Source organism: Octopus sinensis, linkage group LG4, assembly GCF_006345805.1.
Source record: "Octopus sinensis linkage group LG4, ASM634580v1, whole genome shotgun sequence".
Classification (NCBI taxonomy): Eukaryota; Metazoa; Mollusca; class Cephalopoda; order Octopoda; family Octopodidae; genus Octopus; species Octopus sinensis.
This window is the reverse complement of record NC_043000.1, coordinates 155,886,605-155,908,411: the sequence shown is the minus strand read 5'-3', so window position 1 is coordinate 155,908,411 and position 21,807 is coordinate 155,886,605. Positions and strand designations below refer to the sequence as shown.

The 21,807-nt window shown below is 40.2% G+C and overlaps 1 protein-coding gene across 1 annotated transcript in view; it reads left to right on the top strand.

Annotated features, from left to right (window-relative positions):
• The window catches only part of LOC115210945 (vacuolar protein sorting-associated protein 13B-like), a 155,149-nt gene that overhangs the window by 73,673 nt on the left and 59,669 nt on the right, over positions 1 to 21,807 (top strand). Inside the window, 10 exon segments of the mRNA XM_029779736.2 lie at positions 779 to 987; positions 3,829 to 3,998; positions 6,786 to 6,922; positions 8,475 to 8,585; positions 12,779 to 12,886; positions 13,096 to 13,188; positions 15,846 to 15,926; positions 18,208 to 18,360; positions 20,289 to 20,537; positions 21,415 to 21,498. Coding sequence (XP_029635596.1) covers positions 779 to 987; positions 3,829 to 3,998; positions 6,786 to 6,922; positions 8,475 to 8,585; positions 12,779 to 12,886; positions 13,096 to 13,188; positions 15,846 to 15,926; positions 18,208 to 18,360; positions 20,289 to 20,537; positions 21,415 to 21,498 — 1,395 coding nt within the window.

Here is a 21,807-nt window from a genome sequence, read left to right as displayed (position 1 = left end):
TGAAAGTCACAGAAAAGGTCATAGCTCAATTATTTAGGGAGAGAGTTAGTCTAGATGAGATGCGGTTCGGATTTGTGCCAGGCAGGAACATGACTGATATTATATTCCTGGTTAGACAACTGCAGGAGAAATATCTAGCTAAACCCCTATACCTGTACCTTTCATTGACTTAGAGAAAGCCTTTGACTGAGTCCCCCACTCCCTTATCTGGTGGTCAGTACGGAAGCTAGGGTCAGATGAGTGGTTGGAGAGAGTTGTACAAGCCATGTACTGGCATGCTGTCAGTAAAGTGAAGGTTGGCAACAAGTATAGCAATGAATTCAGAGTACAAGTAGGGGTTCACCAAGGATCAGTCCTCAGCACCCGTTTTGATCATAATAGTCCTCCAGGCAATAACAGATGAATTTAAGATGGGTTGCCCTTGGGAGCTCCTCTAATGCTGATAACCTTGCTCTTATAGCTGAATCACTACCAGAACTAGAGAAGAACTTTCAGGCATGGAAGCAAGGTCTAGAGTGAAAGGGCCTTGGAGTTAATCTAGCAAAAACTAAAGTCTTAGTGAATAAGAGAGCAGACAAATCACAAATCCCTTCAGGTAGATGGCCTTACTTGATTGGTAGGAAAGACATTGTTAGAAACTCCATAAGATGTACCCAGTGCAAGCTATGATTACATAAGAGATGCGGCAATATCAAAGGAAGGTTAATTGGTCATAACATTCACTATTTACTGTCAATTTTTGCTCAAGTTTGTCTATGTTTTTCTTTTAATCTTGTAGATCCCGTGCACCCTGCAGTACTGGGACTCGTTGGTCAACCAGTTCTTTGCCTATCAGAACTTCACACTGTCTGAAAACGAAAGCAGTACTTTGCCTTTACCTGAAGTAAGGGCCGTCAATGGTCCTGAATTGATGGCTGCACAAATGTGGCGTGTTGTCATCCATCAGAAATATACAGCCTGCCATTCACACTCCTCCACATCATCAGGGTAAGTTTCTTACTAAAATTTCTGTTATGAACAACACTTGTTCAGCTTTAAGCCTGCGTTTCTCTGGATTTCTGTGCCTTGTGTGTTATTATTACTTCACTCCAGATGATCCCTGGTCAAGCAGACCTGTAATCAAAGGTGCGGCAATATCAAAGGAAAGCTGACTGGGAAGATAGTTTTTGTATGTGGCAAATGCTCAGGTGCTACAAACACTGAAAATGTGCAGAGAACAGCTTCCGTCACATTCCAGGGGAAAAAACTACTAGTAGTTGATGGCTTCCGTTACCTAGGAGACCAAGTCAGTAGCGAGGGTGGATGCTCTGAAATTGTATCTGCTAGAATAAGAATAACCTGGGCAAAGTTAAGAGAGCTTCTACCTCTGCTGGTGACAAAGGGCCTATCGCTCATAGTAATAGGTAGACGCTATGATGCATGTGTACGAACAGTCATGCTACATGGACTGTGACTGCTGAGGACATGCATAAGCTTGCAAGGAATGAAGCCAGTATGCTCTGCTGGATGTATAATGTCAGTGTGCATACACAACAAAGTGTAAGCGGAAAGTTGGATTTAAGAAGCATCGGATACGGTGTCCAAGAGAGACAACTGCACTGATATGGTCATGTGTAGTGAATGAATGATGACAGCTGTGTGAAAAAGTGTCACACCCTAGCAGTTGAGAGAACCTGTGGAAGATGTAGACCCAGGAAGATATGAGATGAGGTGGTGAAGCATGACCTTCAAACATTGGGCCTTACCAAGGCAATGACTAGTGAGACCTTTGGAGATATGCTGTGCTTGAGAAGACCTGACAAGTCAAGTGAGACCTTAGCCCATGGCCTATGCCAGTGGGTGTAACTAGCCCACTTATGAGTACCCCTCATTCATTGGCCAATAAACTTTACTTGCTAAGACCTATTGAGGCAAGTGAAATCAAATCAAAATCGCTGACATGGCCGATGACAGTACCGCCTGATTGGCACTCATGCCAGTGGTATGTTAAAAGCACATCTGAGCGTGCTCGTTGCCAGGGCCACAAATTGGCTCCTGTGCTGGTGGCATGTAAAAAGCACCATTCGAGTGTGATCGTTGCCAGCGTTGACTTACTGACACATGTGCTGGTGACATGTAAAAAGCAACATTTAAGCAGGTCGTTGCCAGTGTTGCCGGACTGGCTCTCCTGCAGGTAGCACGTAAAAAACACCTTTTGAGCATGGTCATTGCTAGAACTGCCTGACTGGTCCTCATGCCAGTGGCACTTAAAAAGCACCTACTACACTCTCGGAGTGGTTGGCATTAGGAAGGGCATCCAACTGTAGAAACTTTGCCTGATCAGATTAAGCCTGGTGCAGCCTTCTGGCTCACCAGTCCTCAGTCAAGCCATCCAACCCATGCCAGCATGGAAAGCAGATGTTTAACGATGATGATGATTTCAACTTTAATCATCCATTTAATATATATGATTACATTATCATTATCTAATGTATCTGCCATTATTTAAGACAGGTGGGTGTAATTTGATGGAGATTTGGAGCTATTTCTTGCAGACCCATCAGCTATGATGAGACTTCTCCATATATATGTATACTAATACATTCATGTATGAGAAAATTTTAGATTTCCCATCTTAACCCTTTAGCACTCAGATTACTCTGTCAAATGTAATGTTTATTTATTCCCATTGTTTTAAATTAATCACATATTATCTTGTAGCTTTGAGATTTTGATAATGTGATTGTTTATTTTTAGAATGACATTTAGGGTAAGTGTAAGATGCCTGATTTGGCCAGTTTGAACATAAAACAGGTAGAATATTTGGGTTGGATATGGCTTGGATGATTTTCATCTGCTCACCCCATCCAAATATATATGGCATTTTTAAACATATCACACTCATACATAATAATATGAGTGAATACTCTGTAAATTTGCCTGTCACAATGCTATAATATAGTATACAAGTAGCTATTTTATATCTTATACAGTTTCTTCTGCATGTAATGAATACACACACATACACACAGACACACTTTATTATAATAATAATAATAATGAAATTATTGTATACAGTGCTCAGGTGCACCACAACTTGTCAGAAAGTGCGTATAGAGTATATGCAGTAATGTACAAATGTCTGGAAGGCAAACAATGTATGAGTCAGATACACACTTGCGTGTGTATGGAGGGGAGAAAATCAGGTGTAGTGTTGGCGAATCTCAGGAAGCATGGAAGTTTTGAAGGATGCAGTGCTCCGACAACTAACAACTGATGCCGGCAGTTTATTCCATGCTTCAGCAACTCTCAGCGTGAGAAAATATTTCCGAAAGTCATGGGAGCTGTGCTGTTTTCTGACTTTGTAAATATGTCCGCGGGTGTTAGACGGGTGGAGTTTGAAAAGGTGCTCAGAGTTATTGTTTGTAAGATGGTTGATAATTTTATGGGTGTCTGCCAAGTCAGCTGCCAGACGTCGGAGTTTCAATGTGTCCATGCCCAGGGAAGTAAGGCGTTCAGAATATGGCAAATGCCTAATGGAGGGTATTCTTTTAGTTGCACGTCGCTGAACGGCTTCCAGACGATTGATATCCTGGGCAAGATAGGGGTTCCAGACCGGTGATGCAAATTCCAGGTGAGGTCTTACCATAGCTATATAAAGCTGCAGATAGATAGCTGGAGAGCGGCTCACAAAAGATTTGGTGAGTGATGCCAAGATACCCTCAGCCTTCATGACTGAAATACTTCCTGACCGAGAAGGGTAAATGTTGTTGGTACCTTGATAGCCTAATCATTTAGTATTCATTTTGCTAACTGTTCATACTAATTAAAGAAATGTTTATACTTCAGGGTTGATGATTTTGATGGAAGCTATCCGTGTGTGTTGCCAGCTTCCCTTGCAGCCTGCATGCGTGTTGACTCATGCTTCATCCCCAGTCTTGTTCCAGTTGTCCAAGTGCTTGTTACCATGCCAACACTCCTTTTGAAGTTCAGCAACCATTTTAATGTTTTAGGTCAAGGTAAGTTTTATTTGTAAAAGTACTTTCTGCATTCTCGAATATTGTCTTCAACTTTTATCAAGTTTGTATATCACTGCTGATATCTAATATTATCAGTGTATTGTTGTTGTTATTTACCTTCAGGTCAATCTTGTTTCTGCTGATTTATGATGGCCAGAATCACTGGCCATCATCACACTTTCATTCTTTCAGATACAGTGTATCAAAGACTACATTATCTAATCCATCCTTCCTGCTTTTTAACACAGTAGAGTGTGATTTGACAGAGATTTAACTGTTATTTAATTGAATTTACTTCCCTATTTGCTCATCCTTCTATGTGCTGATAGCAAAGTAGCCTGGAAAGTTCTATCTCTGTAAGATACTTAGCTCAAACTTGAGATCACTGGTAAGAATAATGAGCCAAGTAGAATTGTTCCACCGAAATCACACTTTTATTACAAAATTGACTGGCTCACTCCTTACCACCATTTCACAATACTCACATGGATTAGAAAATATTTCATTATAAAATTAGTTTTAGTCAAATTTTAACCCTTTCGTTACTGTATTTATTTTGAGATGATCTGTGTTTCTCCCAATTATTTTAAATATAACAAAGAATTTAGTAAAATAACTTAGTTATCATTATGCTAGTGTTAGGTACAGTATTTGTGACTAAGGTTTGGTGGAAGATGTAAATTAAAAACTTATGAAAACAAGACATTTGTACTACAGAGCCAGAGCCTGTTTCAGCCGGGTTGGTAACGAAAGGGTTAATTAAAATTGAGGTGAATAGTATTTCCTGTTGAGGAACAAATGTATTCGAATGATTAACTTGATTTATTCACATTTGCTTTTTGTAAAGTAATATTTTGAATTATAAATTAACAGAAAAAATTTTACTGTAGAAATAGCCTATTCTACTAGCTGTAGTAGCTGATGGTGGTGATTCAGCAACACATACAGGTGTCACCAGTAAACAGGTGCTTCCTCACTGAAGCATGATTAATTAAGAATATGAACTACAACAACTATATATTAACTGTATGAAGTAGAATGTAACAGACGAATGTTTTACTATACTCTTTTACTTGTTTCAGTCATTTAACTGTGGCCATGCTGGAGCACCGCCTTTAGTCAAGCAAATCACCATTATCATCATCATTATCATCTTCATCATTTAATATGTGTTGTCCATGCTGGCATGGGTTGGATGGGTCTTGCTGAGATAAAATAATACAGTTAAAATAGCAGAAAATCTCATTTATTGTGCCTAATTTGAGTGGAGACATTAAGAAATGCTCTGTAGTGTAATCAATAATGCAAGAATAGTTACAGGCTTTCTTTTTAGATTCATTTATTACTTGTAACATATAATATTACTGTTTGTTATAAACTTGTTAAAACATAGAACTTTATAAATATAACATATTTAATGTATGCGTGTAGTTGAAAAAGCCAGGGGCTGTGGTTTCCATTTAGGAAAAATCCCTTTAAAAATGTATTGTGTTAAAAAAAAAAAAAAGACAACATACATCAGAGCTAGGTGCGAAAAAAATATCACATTAGAAGTGGTTGCAAGAGCAACAGATACATATTTTGCTTCTTAGTGTCACTTCCAAAACAAAATTGAATCAGCTAGTCTGAAATATATAGAGATAATGTATAAACTGTGCACTGGTTCACAAAAGTACTGCATTTGAAGAATATGATTTAAATTATGCAATTGAAACAGATATTCTCTCTCTCTCTTTTACTTGTTTCAGTCATTTGACTGCAGCCATGCTGGAGCACCACCTTTAGTCGAGCAACTTGACCCTGGGACTTATTCTTTGCAAGCCTAGTACTTATTCTATTGGTCTCTTTTGCCGAACCGCTAAGTGACGGGGACGTAAACACACCAGCATCGGTTGTCAAGAAATGCTAGGGGGACAAACACAGATGCACAAACACATACACACACATATATATATATACATATATACGACAGGCTTCTTTCAGTTTCCGTCTACCAAATCCACTCACAAGGCATTGGTCGGCTGGGGGCTATAGCAGAAGACACTTGCCCAAGATGCCACGCAGTGGGACTGAACCCGGAACCATGTGGTTGGTTAGCAAGCTACTTACCACACAGCCACTCCTGCGCCTATGTAGTAATGTGCCTATATGTAGTAATATATATATATATCTTTATATATAAAAGTCAAGTTGTGTGTCTGTCTCCTACGATTTAGATTCCTAACTACTCCCACATTTTGCAGTGCAGTTTAACCAAAACCGGGTATCTTATAGTCGTTATTCATATCAAGCCCTTCTGGGTATTAGCACACATCTACGATGAGTCTACGATTTAAAAAAAAAAAATTACCATCATTTTTTTTCCATTTGAATGCATTTTTTTCGCTATTATATAAGGGAAGTAACTCTCTAAAAATGTCTACGATGAGTCAACGATTTCAAAAAAAATTTACCATCATTTTTTTTCCATTTTTAATGCATTTTTTTGCTACTTTTTGGCTATAACTCTCTAAAAATGCTTATATAGTTATTTCCCTTACAAGCCCAAGCAACGCCGGGCGATACTGCTAGTATATATATATAATTGTAATCATTTTATAATTTTCTTATTTGCTGAACTTGATTGTTCATCATAATCATTCACTATATCATTAAATGTTTTGGTATGTCATTGTGATGTGTGTAGAGTATGAAAGTTAATTCAGTTTTAAGCTAGGTTATTAATAATATTTTTTTATTATCTCAGATATGCTTTGACATAATGAACTTTTTTTCCTTTTCATCTAGATGTACCAGAGAAACTTAAGCCATTTACCTTCCAAGATAATGACCCCTCAGACCAAGAATGGGGTGTGCTAATATTGGAATCGCCAGCTGTGATGGGATCCTACTCTGGTGGACATACTACAAAAACATCATTGCAAGTAAGATCATCCAAAGATGCACATCTTAAAATGAATTAAACAGAATTTTTATATTCTTACATTTTAGAAAAGTTTTTATAGTTTGAAGTTTAGATTTATTCTAACATAAGAAGAAAGACGCATTTTGGAAGGGAACACAGTTGATAGCATCAGACCCCTAGTACTCAACTGGTATTTATTTTAGCCACCATGAAAAGTAGTTCACTTTTGAATAACATGCCATTGGGTTCAATCCTGCTCTGTGGTACCTTGGGTAGATGTCTTCTACTTGAGCCCCAGGGCTAAATCAAGTGGATTTGGTGGATAGAAACTTTAAAAAGTACAGTGTATATAAGTCCCTGTGTGTGTGTGTGTGTGCATGCATGTTTTTCTTTTACTTCCTTGTTGTGATATGTGATAGTTGTACATGAGTGTTGCTGTCACACAAATGGTATCATTTGTTTCCAAGGCGGCGAGCTGGCAGAATCGTTAGCACGCCGGACGAAATGCGTAGCCGTATTTCGTTTACTGTTACGTTCTGAGTTCAAATTCCGCCAAGGTCGACTTTGCCTTTCATCCTTTCGGGGTCGATAAATTAAGTACCAGTTACACACTGGGGTCGATGTAATTGATTTAATCCGTTTGTCTGTCCTTGTTTGTCTCCTCTGTGTTTAGCCCCTTGTGGGTAGTAAAGAAATAGGTATCATTTGTTTCCAATCTTTCATAAAGACAGTCTAGTCACAGGGGAAATATTACCATGTCTGGAGACAGGCAAGGGTTGGCAACAGACCTCTGGAGATATACTGTGATTGAGAAACCTGGTAAATATAGTGAGATCACAGCCATGGCTGATGCCAGTGCTACATGTCTGTCCTGTTTAAAAGTACCCTTGATGCATCAGGCAATATATGCTTGAGACAACCTGTTCAGTCAAGTAAAACCAATATCGTAGCTGTGGCCAGTGCCGACTGGCTAGCTTCCATGCCAGTGGCACATAAAATGCACCACCTGAATGTGATTGATGCCAGTGCCCACCTGATTGGCTCCTGTACCGGTGGCATGTAAAATGCACCATTCAAACATGGTTGATGCCAGTGCCCCCTGACTGGCTCCTGTGCCAGTGGCACATAAAAAGCATCATCTAATTGTAGCTGATGCCATGTCTGCCTGACTGGCTCCCATGCTGGTGACACATAAAAGGCACTATCTAAATGTGATCGATGTCAGGGCTACCTGACTGGCACCCGTGCCAGTGACGCATAAAAAGCACCCACTACACTCTAGAAGTGGTTGGCGTCAGGAAGGGCATCCAGCTGTGGCAACATTGCCTGATCAGATTGGATCTTGGTGCAGCCTCTGGCTTCCCAGACCTCAGTCAAACCGTCCAACCCATGCCAGCATGGAAAAGGGACGTTAAACGATAATCATAATGATAGGAAACATCTGTTACCCAAGCCTACCTTAGTTAAGGCATTTTAAAATATACGCACTCATACACGCATTTATACACGCACACACACACACACCTTGTGTATTACTGTGAATTTAATCATGTAATTGACTATTGTTTCAGTTCTCCTGTGCCTGCCAGCTGGATATTGTAGAATTCCGCTACCTCACTCAGCAGACTGTGGTGAAACCATTCAGCTTACAAGGGGAAGTAACTATAATACCTGATGGTGAGGTGAGTCTTTGATATATATCTATGATGGATTTACAACAACATACAGTTGAATGAGTCACTTAGCAATTGTGGTGTTATGGCAGAAACGTTAGCATGCCGGGTGAAATGCTTTGCGGTATTTCGTCTGCCGCTACGTTCTGAGTTCAAATTCCGCCGAGGTCGACTTTGTCTTTCATCCTTTCGGGGTCGATAAATTTAGTACCAGTTACGCACTGGGGTCGATATAATTGACTTAATCCGTTTGTCTGTCCTTGTTTGTCCTCTTTGTGTTTAGCCCCTTGTGGGTAGTAAAGAAATAGGTATAGTATCTTAGTGACAATACTGATACAAATGGCTTGGTCAAAAGCATAATATTGGTGACCATCCATCTACTTTGGGCTCTCTCTAACTGCTGTATCCTATGTATCCTTTCTTCATTTAAGGTAGTAAGGGTGTAATTTGAAGGTGATTTGGATCTTAGTTCTTGCAGGGTGAATGACTTGGTAGAAATACTTTCTTTGTCTTGCAGTACTGTCATATTACATAATCAGAAATATTAAATTTCTAAATATCTCATAGAGATATGTACGGTGGTGGGGCGATAGAGTGGTTGTATACTGTCAACTTAACGTGACAGTCCCATAAAGGGAATTACACCATCGCTGTTTAGCTCTAGGAAGCATTGACGCCTCCTGATGGCTTCGACACATTCCCTGTGTCCTTATATATTTACGAAGGGGAGACAAATACCCCCAACAGCTAGGCCTGCATCTAGAGACATGCATGTTTCAGGGTCTTTTCCCTTCATCGATCTAGAGTAGCAGAGGACTGCTAGCTGAAGATATCTATCTAGACTTCGTAAATATATATATATATATATTTTCAGTGAAATTTATTTACATAGTGTGACTAAGTAATAATATTGTTGTCTTATAGTATAATATTGTCTTTGTAATAGTATCGTTATAATATGATATAATATCTCTGAAACAGTATGGCTGTAGTATGATATTAGGATATTGTAGTACTGCCTTAATATGGCATAGTATTTTAGTTACAATATTATTGTGTTATGATATAGTGTCTTAGAGTATTACTATAGCATAGCATAGTGTCTTAGTAAGAATATGGACATCAAAAGTACGGTATTGTATTTTAGTCACAGTACTAGCAGAGCAGGGTGCCTGTGCCACTTAAAAAGCAGCTGTGCTGGTACTGCGTTAAAACACCTGGCACACTCTCTTAAGTGGTTGGCATTAGGAAGGGCATCCAGCTGGGGAAACCAAGCCTCAATAGATGGCTGGAATCTGGACAGTGCCTTGCTAGCCAGTTCCATATCAAACCATCCAACCCGTGCCAGCATGGAAAGTGGATTTTAAACGCTGATGATCATATGGTGTCTTAGTATCGGTAGTGCAACATCTTAGTAACCTACTTGCTATCACATGCAATAATGCTCACTCCTACATAGATATCACCTTTCATTCTTCTGTAATCTTCTGCATCTGTGCATCTTTCATATGCAACTTAGACACTTTGTATTGACTTCAAAAACATCCTCTGATAGGGTCATTGCAATTATGCCTCCTTTAACAGCCCAGTGACATAAAACATTCTCATCTCAAGGAAACACTATTAGAGCTCACCTTGTCCTGAATGTGGATGATGAGTAACTAGGATTCTCATAATCACTTCAAATGCTAAGTCTCACCATCACTGAAGATCTCTCCTAGTGAATGCACAACCTCAACAGCAGTGATTGTGCGACAAAGAAAAGCCTTCCTTTTTGGAGCCTCTTCTCCTTATCTCCTCAAAGACATACAGCATCTCGAAAGAGTCCAGAAGCTGGCTACCCGCATGGTTCTTGGTCTCAAGCATTTGTCTTATGAAGAAAGGCTGAAGACGCTCGACCTTTATTCTCTAGAAAAACGACGCCGACGTGGTGATCTCATTCTTGCTCACAACATCATAGGTGGAAAGTGTAACTTCTCGAAAGAGCTGTTCTTCACTCCTGCTCCAGAGCGTTGGCTGCGGGGTCATTCCGAAAAGCTCTACCTGCGACGATTTCATCTCAATCGAAGGAGAGGGGCTTTCTCCGTCTGGGTTGCGGATCCGTGGAATAAGCTGCCGGACGAGATGGTGAAGATGCCGACGACCGCTCGGTTCAAAGTCTCCCTTGACCACAAGTGGCCTGAACTCTTTGCATGAACACCACCCTGTACATAACTCTATGTCCCCCTACATGGCCTTGCTTTTTGCTTTTTGAGCCAAAAAATTAACTAACTAACTAACTAAATATACTACATCCATTCCAACAACAAGGCTCTTAGGAAATCTACAAAATAGTACAGTCACATCTGGGATATTGTTATTGTTATACTCACTCACACACACACACACACAGATTTTACACTGCATCCAGTGAAAAGTTTTCTTGACTAATTAGATGTGGTGTCTCTTCTTTCTTTCATTTTGTATCACTCCTATTATGATGTCTGCTTCTTGAAACTGGGTGGACCTATACCAACTCCACACAGACACTTTTTTCTTATCTCATCATCCATACTGTCCTCCTTTCCCAAGCTTTGCACTAGTTCATTACACTTAGTCTTTGCTTCTCCAAATGTCAGCCTCTCGGAACTCCTCCTCTATCCTCTGCACATGTTTTTCCCGCTGCCATCAGCTTGTAACTGTTGGACAAAAATGTTAAAGCATCAATCTCAATGAAGTGTCTGTTAGAGTCTTGGGCAGAGCACCTTGTTCCAGATTCTGGATCAAACAAACAAAAAAAAAATACAACCATACTATTGTATATCACTGTAATTTAGTAATGGTTATGTCATAGTATCATAGAGTGAAATAGTATGAATAGTTGTGATACCTGTGCCGGTGGTACATAAAAAGCACCATCCGAACGTGACCGATGCCAGCACCGCCTCGACTGGCTTCTGTGCCGGTGGCACGTAAAAAGCACCATCCGAACGTTGCCGATGCCAGCGCCGCCTTGACTGGCTTCCGTGCCGGTGGCACATAAAAAGCACCATCCGAACGTGGCCGATGCCAGCGCCGCCTCGACTGGCTTCTGTGCCGGTGGCACATAAAAAGCACCATCTAAATGTGGCCGATGCCAGCGCCACCTCGACTGGCTTCTGTGCCGGTGGCACATAAAAAGCACCATCCGAACGTGGCCGATGCCAGACTCCCCTGGCACCTGTGCTGGTGGCATGTAAAAAGCACCCACTACACTCGCGGAGTGGTTGGCGTTAGGAAGGGCATCCAGCTGTAGAAACACTGCCAGATCAGACTGTAGCCTGGTGCAGCCTTCTGGCTTCCCAGACCCCGGTCGAACCGTCCAACCCGTGCTAGCGCGGAAAACAGACGTTAAACGATGTTGATGATGATGATGATGACTACCTTGTTATAGGAGTTTGATTTGGGATCAGTATTGCCATGATATATCACAGGATATAACATATCAAAACAACACTGACAATCAGTGATTATTTCACAACCATTATATATAGAAATTTAAGCAATTTTCAATTAATTCCCTTTTTCTTTGCACTTATCTTTTATATCTTTATATATAAAAGTGAGGTTGTGTGCTGTCTGTCTCCTACGATTTAGATTCCTAACTACTCCCACATTTTGCGGTGCAGTTTAACCAAAACCGGGTATCTTATAGTCGGGATTCATATCGACGAGCCCTTCTGGGTATTAGCGCGAGTCTACGATGAGTCTACGATTTAAAAAAAAATTTACCATCAATTTTTCCCATTTTTAATGCATTTTTGGCATATATAAGGGAAGTAACTCTCTAAAAATGTATTATTAAATCTCAGAACGTAAAAAGCTACAGTAACACCTCCCCCTTCGTGGTTAGCCATATTGAGATGGCTATTATACTTTACATCTCTAAAAATGCTTATATAGTTATTTCCCTTACAAACCCGAGCAACGCCGGGCGATACTGCTAGTTGTTAATAAAGTAAATTGAACATTTGCTTCTGTTCTTTGATTTCCATCTTTGTTCCATTTCTTAATCTATTCTTTCTTGCTTTGTTTTTGGTTTTATCATCCTTACCAACATTTTTTTCATCATTCTAAATATTTATGTTTACAAAATAAAATTCTTCCTCTTCTCCCGCATCCCTTTTTATCCCAGTAACACTTCTAAATTTTACCTATTTCTTATTGAATTTCTTCTTTCACAGTGTCAGCTCATCAGTGTTGACTGTAGTGTTGATAACTTGATGGTTCGTGTTGGAAAAGGGGCTGTACACACTCTACATTGTACCACAGAAGTTTGGAAACAGTTCATAGTATGTACCTGCTGTCTATCACTGATATTACTTCAATTTTTTCAATTTTGCTATATGATTAATTATGTTTCTCTCTATCTCTCTCTCTCTCTCTCTCTCTCTCTCTCTCTCCATATATATATATATATATATATATATATATATATATATATAATCTTTAAACTGTCTTCGATTATAATTCTTAAAACTAATTATTTTTAATACTTCAGAAACCAGCAGTCCTCTCAAGTTCCTGTAATAAAGTTGTTTTCAGTCATTATATCATTTGTAATGATACCTATAGTATGATATGTTTTGGCCAGGTAAGTTTTCAATTCTCATGTTCTTATATTCTCTTTTCTCACATCTCTGTCCCAGGTTCTTAACTTGTTGGCTACATTTAAAGCAAACAAGGGAAAAACTCTAATAGCTAAAATGGCAAACACTAAATTACTTATCAATTGCAGAATATAAAAAACACTACATACCAAATCAAAATATTCTTTATATATAAAAGTGAAGTTGTGTGTCTGTCTCCTATGATTTAGATTCCTAACTACTCCCACATTTTGCGGTGCAGTTTAACCAAAACCTGGTATCTTATAGTCGTGATTCATATCGAGCCTTCTGGGTCTACAATGAGTCTACGATTTAAAAAAAAATTTACCATAATTTTTTCCCATTTTTAATGCATTTTTGGCTTATATAAGGGAAGTAACTCTCTAAAAATGTATTATTAAATCATAGAACGTAAAAAGCTACAGTAACACCCCCCTTTGTGGTTAGCCATATTGAGATGGCTATTATACTTTACATCTCTAAAAATGCTTATATAGTTATTTCCCTTACAAACCCGAGCAACGCCGGGCGATACTGCTAGTTGCTTTATAAAGATGATGATCTGTTCTGATGGTTAAGTGAAAGCTACAGACCTTGGCCGTATAATTAATTCAAAATTTAAGTAGATATGATTTTTGCTGTTTGTTGTTGATGGCATAGAGATAAAGCATAACAGTGAGCCTCAGACACACACACACGCCCACACGCATACATCATTATCACCTCCATCATCATTTGACATCCCTTTTCTCATGCTGTCATGGGTTGGACGGCTCAACATGGACAAGCCAGTGGGCTTCATCATGTTCTGTCTGCTTTGGCATGGTTTCTACAGCTGGATGCCCTTCCTAGCACCAGCAATCTTCACAGAGTGAACTGGGTGTTTTTTTTACATGTCACCAACACTGGTGAGGTCACCAAGTACTTGGAAGATGCGACCCATCAACTGAATTGGGTATAGAATTGAGGGATATGAAACTAAGATACGATCGGATGGCGCTTTTTACGTGCCACCGGCACGGGGGCCAGACGAGGCTGGTAACGGCCACAATCGGATGGTGCTTTTTCGTGCCACTGGCACGGAGGCCAGTTGGGGCAGCGCTGGCAATGGCCATGTTCGGACGGTTCTCTTAAGTGCCACCGGCACTGGTATCTCAGCTACAATTTCCTTTGATGTTGAAGAAAGGAAAATGTTAACTCAGGAAATTGATAGAGGAAAGGTGTTAGAAGTTGAGTTGTGGGAAGACTTGACAGGACCTCAATTCTCCTAAGACGGATGGGTCTTCTTAAGCACAGGATATTCACCATTCCTCTCAGTTCCCTGTCATCTCCCACAAGAGGCTCAATATCTTGACATCAATCTTTACTACTTTGTCCTAGATCTTCCTCTTCCACAAGCTCCTTCCATGCTTAGTGATTGATACTTCTTTACACAGTTGTCCTTGTCTATCTCCATCATTAAATCATGAAATTGGATTTACCTAACCTATAATTTCTTGATATCATTTAACCAGATATCAGAGCTGTTGTCTAATTGCTATCATGAGATGAAATTCCTCATACCAGAAAAATGCAGCGCAAGTCTAAACCTATCTTATATAACAAATGTTGCAAAGTAGTTTCCCCTTGATAACTACAGGTTGGACCAGATGATTTCCCTTAGACCGTAGTGGTCCTGGCTTCTGAATTGTTTTGTATTTAACTATGTATCCTACCTTGATCAATGAAAACTGACCACCTAACTGGTGTATTGCAGATATAGCTTAAATCATTCAGCAAGCATTACCTGACCAGTTGTATGCAGACAATATGTGCAATGGGGTGCATTATCGACAGATTTCATTGTACATTATATATATCATCATCATTGTTTAATGTTCGCTTTCCATGCTAACATGGGTTGGATGATTTGACTGAGGGCTAGTGAAACAGATGGCTGCACCAGGCTTCAATCTTGATCTGGCAGAGTTTCTACAGCTGGATGCCCTTCCTAACGCCAACAACCACTCCGAGAGTGTAGTGGATGCTTTTATGTGCCACCGGCATGGGGGCCAGTCAGGCAGTACTGGCAACGACCTTGCTCGAATCTTTTATACATGCCACCCTGCCCAGGAGCCAGTCCAGTAAGGCGATGCTGGTAACGATCACGCTCGAATGGTGTCTTTTACGTGCCGCCGGCATGGAGGCCAGATAGCCGCTCTGGCAATGATCATGGTTGGATGGTACTCTTAACACCCTACTAGCTCAGGGCTCGAGTGCCAGTAAGGTGACGCTGGTAACGATCACACTCGAATGGTGCCTTTTTATGTGCCACATGATCAATTGATGTTCATGTTCCATGCCGGTATGGGTTGGACAGTTTGACAGGATTCAACAGTCTCAAGGACTGCATTGTGCTGCAGTGTGTATTTTGGCATGTGTCTCTACAATTGGAATTCCTTCATAATGCCAACCGCATTTTTCTTATACACTTGTCTAAATGAATTATGTTTCATCTTCTGTGATTTTATGCATCTGTATTCTATGTATAAGAGAAAGCATTATGTGATTAAATGTTCGAGATGTGATATGTTAGGTGGATGACCTTTGTTGTTTGTTATACATATCTATATATACCTGTATTAATTTTTACCTGTTGCAGACTGGAACCACAGAAAACTTGGTTTTGAAGCCTGAGGAAATGTACTGTTATAGCTGGTGTTCACAGAAAACACCAACTCCAGTAAGTACAGTTCTCTAAGAAATAAAAGTACACTTGAATAGTATGTGAAGCACTTTTGTAAAACTCTCTCAATGGTTCAGGTTTTTTTTTATTTTTGCTAGGTAACATTTCTCATTAGCTTCTTTCGTCAACAATTTGATTTTGAAGCTGAGAAATTTTGATTTAGTTTTAATTTTGTACTTTTGAATTCTGATGGTATATCTTTTATCTGGCATGGGTTGGACAGTGCAACTGGGGTCTGGGAAGCCAGAAGGCTGCACCAGGCCCAGTCTGATCTGGCAGTGTTTCTACGGCTAGATGCCCTTCCTAACGCCAACCACTCCATGAGTGTAGTGGGTGCTTTTTACGTGCCACCGGCACAGGTGCCAGACGAGGCTGGCAAAAGGCCACGATCGGATGGTGCTTTTTACGTGCCACCATATACATACATACACACACACACACCTACATATATGACAAAGGACTGATTATCTTGGCGCCATGCTGTACTCAAGAAGACCTGTACTCCACAGCAGAAGTGTTAAGGCCGCCCCACCTGGTGAAGAGGATCAGCCTGCAAGAGTCTTGTGCTGGTGCCATGTACAAAGCACTCATGCCAATGCCATGTACTAGCGCTTGTGAGGTGCCACTTAAAAGCACCCAACACACCCTATAAAGTGATTGGCATTAGGAAGGGCATCCAGCTATAAAAACCCTGCCAAATCAGACTGGAGCCTGGTGCAACTCCCCAGCTTGCCATTTCTGGTCAAACTGTCCAACCCATGCCAGCATGGACAACGGATGTTAGATAATCATGATGATGACGATGGTTCTTCTATTATTACTACTAACAAAATAATATTCTATTTTCATATGGCGGAGAAATATTTCTGATAATGAGGAGTGTGTGTGTGTAAAATTCTAAGTATAAAGAGGCACAGACATGGGTGTGTGTGGTCAAGAATTTTTGATTTGCAACCACTTGGTTCCAGGTTCAATATTACTGTAGCCTTTAGGTTGGCTTGTGTCCCTTGTGTGTGAACTGCAGTAGATGAAAACTGTATAAAAGCTCACCACATATATGTCTGTGTGTGAGCTTATGTTTCACTGATTGTATTCCTTGATGTTCTATAAACTTAGCAGTTCAAGAAATAGTGATCATTAAAATGGTTATTGTTCATATAGATCCTACTATTCATCATCATCATCATCGTTTAGCGTCCGCTTTCCATGCTAGCATGGGTTGGATGGTTCAACTGGGGTCTGGGAAGCCAGGAGGCTGCGCCAGGCCCAGTCTGATCTGGCAGTGTTTCTACAGCTGGATGCCCTTCCTAACGCCAACCACTCTGTGAGTGTAGTGGGTGCTTTTTATGTGCCACCTGCACAGGTGCCAGACGAGGCTGGCAAATGGCCCCGATCGGATGGTGCTTTTTACGTGCCGTCGATCGTATCATCGATCATTCTGTTGATTATGTTAATCCTTGTATTGATCATTCTCTTATGTTGACCATTATGTTAATCATTCCATGATCATTCATGATGGTAGTTGTCTGGTCATTCACATCTGTCGTTCTGTTGATCCATAATGTTCTTTGTATTGATCATAGACTAATCATTCACATTACTCCTTATATTGATCATTCTACAATCATTCATTGATTCTAATGCTGATCATAACTGTTGGTGTCTGTGAACAATCTCCTATTGTAGACCAATAACTTCCCATGTGTTAATATTAGAGTTAGAGATAGTGTATACATGAAAGATCTGTATACAAGTTACTGTAACAGCTTACTCTGGGCCGCTTTACCACAAGTTTAACTATTCTACTCTTTTACTCTTTTACTCTTTTACTTGTTTCAGTCATTTGACTGCGGCCATGCTGGAGCACCGCCTTTAGTCGAGCAAATCGACCCTGGGACTTATTCTTTGTAAGCCTAGTACTTATTCTATCAGTCTCTTTTGCCAAACCGCTAAGAGACGGGGACGTAAACACACCAGCATCGGTTGTCAAGCAATGCTAGGGGGACAAACACAGACACACAAACATATACACACACATATACATATATATATGTATATATATACGACAGGCTTCTTTCAGTTTCCGTCTACTAAATCCACTCACAAGGCATTGGTCAGCCCGGGGCTATAGCAGAAGACACTTGCCCAAGATGCCACGCAGTGGGACTGAACCCGGAACCATGTGGCTGGTTAGCAAGCTGCTCACCACACAGCCACTCCTGCGCCTTCAAGCCACTCCTGCGCCTATAGCTGTATCATTTCTTTTCTCTTCCTACAGATGTTGCATGTGTGCGTTAATGCAGAGACCTGGTTCTGGTGTGACCCATTTTCTATTGATGAAGATGGCATCATTGTCCGTGTTGTTGCAACCAATTCTAGTAACTTGAAGTTGATTATCAAAGTAAAAGCATTATCAAATGTTCAAAAACAGGTAAGTTTAATAAATATTTTTCTCATTAACATGTTGATATCTACTTTTCTTTTACTTTTCTATTATTGGTTGGTATCTAAAAGGCATATTCTATCCAGTTCGTCTTATTCTTGTTACATTTAAATATAAATTTTGTTTTCTGTAATTCATTAATTCATGAAATTAGATTTGACTCCAGATTCCTAGATCGTTACTGGAGACCCGTGTTTTCATCAAGTGCAGGTGACCTTCGTGATATCAACCATATAGATAATATGGTCTTTCATATCACCACATCAAAACAACCAGTCAGCTAGCCAAAGCTGTCACTTGTATGAAAGTTGAACTTTGAAGCATGTATCATGCTTTTGCCAATTGTTTTAGGTATTTGTGTAACTGTGAGCAGACATAGACACCCTCTTGGCCCTACCACCCTAGACCTAGCTGAACATCCAGGACGTGGCAGCTGTAGGGAGAGAGGAGTGCTCCAACACTTGTCTGAGTAAACTGAAGCAAAATCTAGTACCTTGCTCAAAGATACAATGTACTACCTAGTTCAGGAATCAAATTCAGGTCTTTATGATCTTGACCCAACATTCTAATCCCTAAGCTTCATATCTAACACTCTACAAGAAAAAATATCACATTTTGCTCTACAAATTCTGAGGTTTTATTACACTAGTGGATGAAAGCACTCCATCTGTTACGACGACGAGGGTTCCGGTTGATCCGAATCAACGGAACAGCCTGCTCGTGAAATTAACGTGTAAGTGGCTGAGCACTCCACAGACACGTGTACCCTTAACGCAGTTCTCGGGGATATTCAGCGTGACACAGAGAGTGACAAGGCCGGCCCTTTGAAATACAGGTACAACAGAAACAGGAAGTAAGAGTTGTGGTGAAAGAGTACAGCAGGGATCACCACTATCCCCTGCCAGAGCCTCGTGGAGCTTTAGGTGTTTTCGCTCAATAAACACTCACAACGCTCGGTCTGGGAATCGAAACTGCGATCCTATGACCACAAGTCCGCTGCCCTAACCACTGGGCCATTGTGCCTCCACTAGTAAATATGCAGTGTCTTTTAGTCATTTTACAATAAATTTTTGGATGATGATGATGATGATATTGCTCTCCATAGCCAATGTTAGAAATGATTAAATACCACCTAATTAAAATTAGCTAGGAGGATTCTACTATTGTAGTGTGAAGTGCTAATAATTTCGAAATAAGTTCATACCAATTTAATCCTATGATTTGACTTTAATTTAGCAATATTGCCATGATGAAGAATCACATTTGTCATATCCTAAGCAGTTCCATTAATTTTATTGTCAGAAATGTCGTTAGTTTCTGCTAGAAAGATCCTATCAGTTTCATCCATACAAACAAAATACTGTATAACTCTATAACATCATCATCATCATCATCATCGTTTAACGTCTACTTTCCATGGATGGTTCAACCGGGGTCTGTGAAGCCAGAAGGCTGCATCAGGCCCAGTCAGATCTGGCAGTGTTTCTACAGCTGGATGCCCTTCCTAACGCCGACCACTCCGTGAGTGTAGTGGGTGCTTTTTACGAGCCAGACGATGCATGTATGTATATGTTTGTGTATCTGTGTTTGTCTCCCCCCCAACATCGCTTGACAACTGATGCTGATGTGTTTACGTCCCCGTAACTTAGTGGTTCGGCAAAAGAGACCGATAGAATAGGTTTACAAAGAATAAGTCCTGGGGTCGATTTGCTCAACTGAAGGCGGTGCTCCAGCATGGCCACAGTCAAATGACTGAAACAAGTAAAAGAATATAGAAAAAAAAAAGAACTAATGTTAAGCAAAGTGGTCACAATCCTTAAGTAACTGAATGAAAATAAAACCACATCAAAAACAATATAAATGCTTTAGAATTATTTTGTAACTAAATATTTGCTGATGTCTTTCTTTCACTGCAGGTTATCATCCGTGGTCAGCTGCTGTTCTCTAACCGCCTCAGTCTGCCCCTGGAAATGAAAGTAGTCACAAACAGACATCGAACTACGTATACATCAACGACCCTGGAGGCATCTAGAAATGGCAGGTCGCTGATTTACGATGAAAGAGAACCATGTGTTTTACGCTTGCGCCAGTCAGGTGTGCCAACGGCATGGTCACAGGAGGTATACATCTGTGGTGAACGTATGAAAGAAACTCGATTGGTCAAGGTTAGTTTGTCATTGAAAACTGGGCAACAGATTTTTATTGCAACTTTGAATTTTATTTTACAGACTGGCCTAGCTGTCACCATGACACTGAAATAAATTAGTTACTGCATTAGTAATGAGAATGAATGCATGTGTGTGTGTGAGAGAGAGAGATAGAGAGAGAGACCACAGGTGTCATTCACAAGCAAATTTGACAAAGTTAACTTCAATGAAATTTCAATTCAAAATGCAAAGAAATACTGCAATACATAGGCGTAGGAGTGGCTGTGTGGTAAATAGCTTGTTTACCAACCACATGGTTCCGGGGGTTCAGTCCCACTGCGTGGAACCTTGTGCAAGTGTCTTCTACTGTAACCTCAGGCCGACCAAAGCCTTGTGAGTGGATTTGGTAGACGGAAACTGAAAGAAGCCCGTCGTATATATGTATATATATATATATATATATATGTATGTGTGTATATGTTTGTGTGTCTGTGTTTGTCCCCCTAGCATTGCTTGACAACCGATGCTGGTGTGTTTATGTCCCCGTTACTTAGCGGTTCGGCAAAAGAGACCAATAGAATAAGTACTGGGCTTACAAAAGAATAAGTCCCGGGGTCGAGTTGCTCGATTAAAGGCGGTGCTCCAGCATGGCCGCAGTCAAATGACTGAAACAAGTAAAAGAGTAATATATTTTATTTGGTATTCAGTATTTACTTTTGCAAAAAAATTTTTTTTTAATTGTGTGTGCATTTGTAGATAGACATAGACACCCTCTTGGCACTCTCATGCTTGCCTCTATAGAACGTCCAGGATGTGACAGCTAGAGATAGCGAAGAAGATTGTATCAATATATGACTGTTTCTCATTTTAACTGTGTTTATTCTTCCTATCACAGATTCCTATACTTGTAAAGAACCAGTACATCCATTTGTGGTGCCATATATACTCTCAGGACTATGGTCTAGCTATCCAGAAATTGGTAAGTTAAAAAGAAATTCATGCCAATTATGATGTTTTTTTCTTTTTCTAATAATTTAGTCAGATTAAGCAGAGCAGTGACCACAATATTTGCAGACCCCATTTCTCAGGCAGGTGAGATTAGTGTGGCTAATGCCCAACCTGAACAACAGCAGCAATTCAGTGTCTACAAGAGGGTAACATTGATATGGGTGATGAGAGACAGTTTTGATATAGTGCTAACTATAAGGATAACCATTATGTTCGACTCTTGTAGCTGCCACATCTTAGCGATCTCAATTCTTAGGTCTCCACATTTAACAATTTTTTT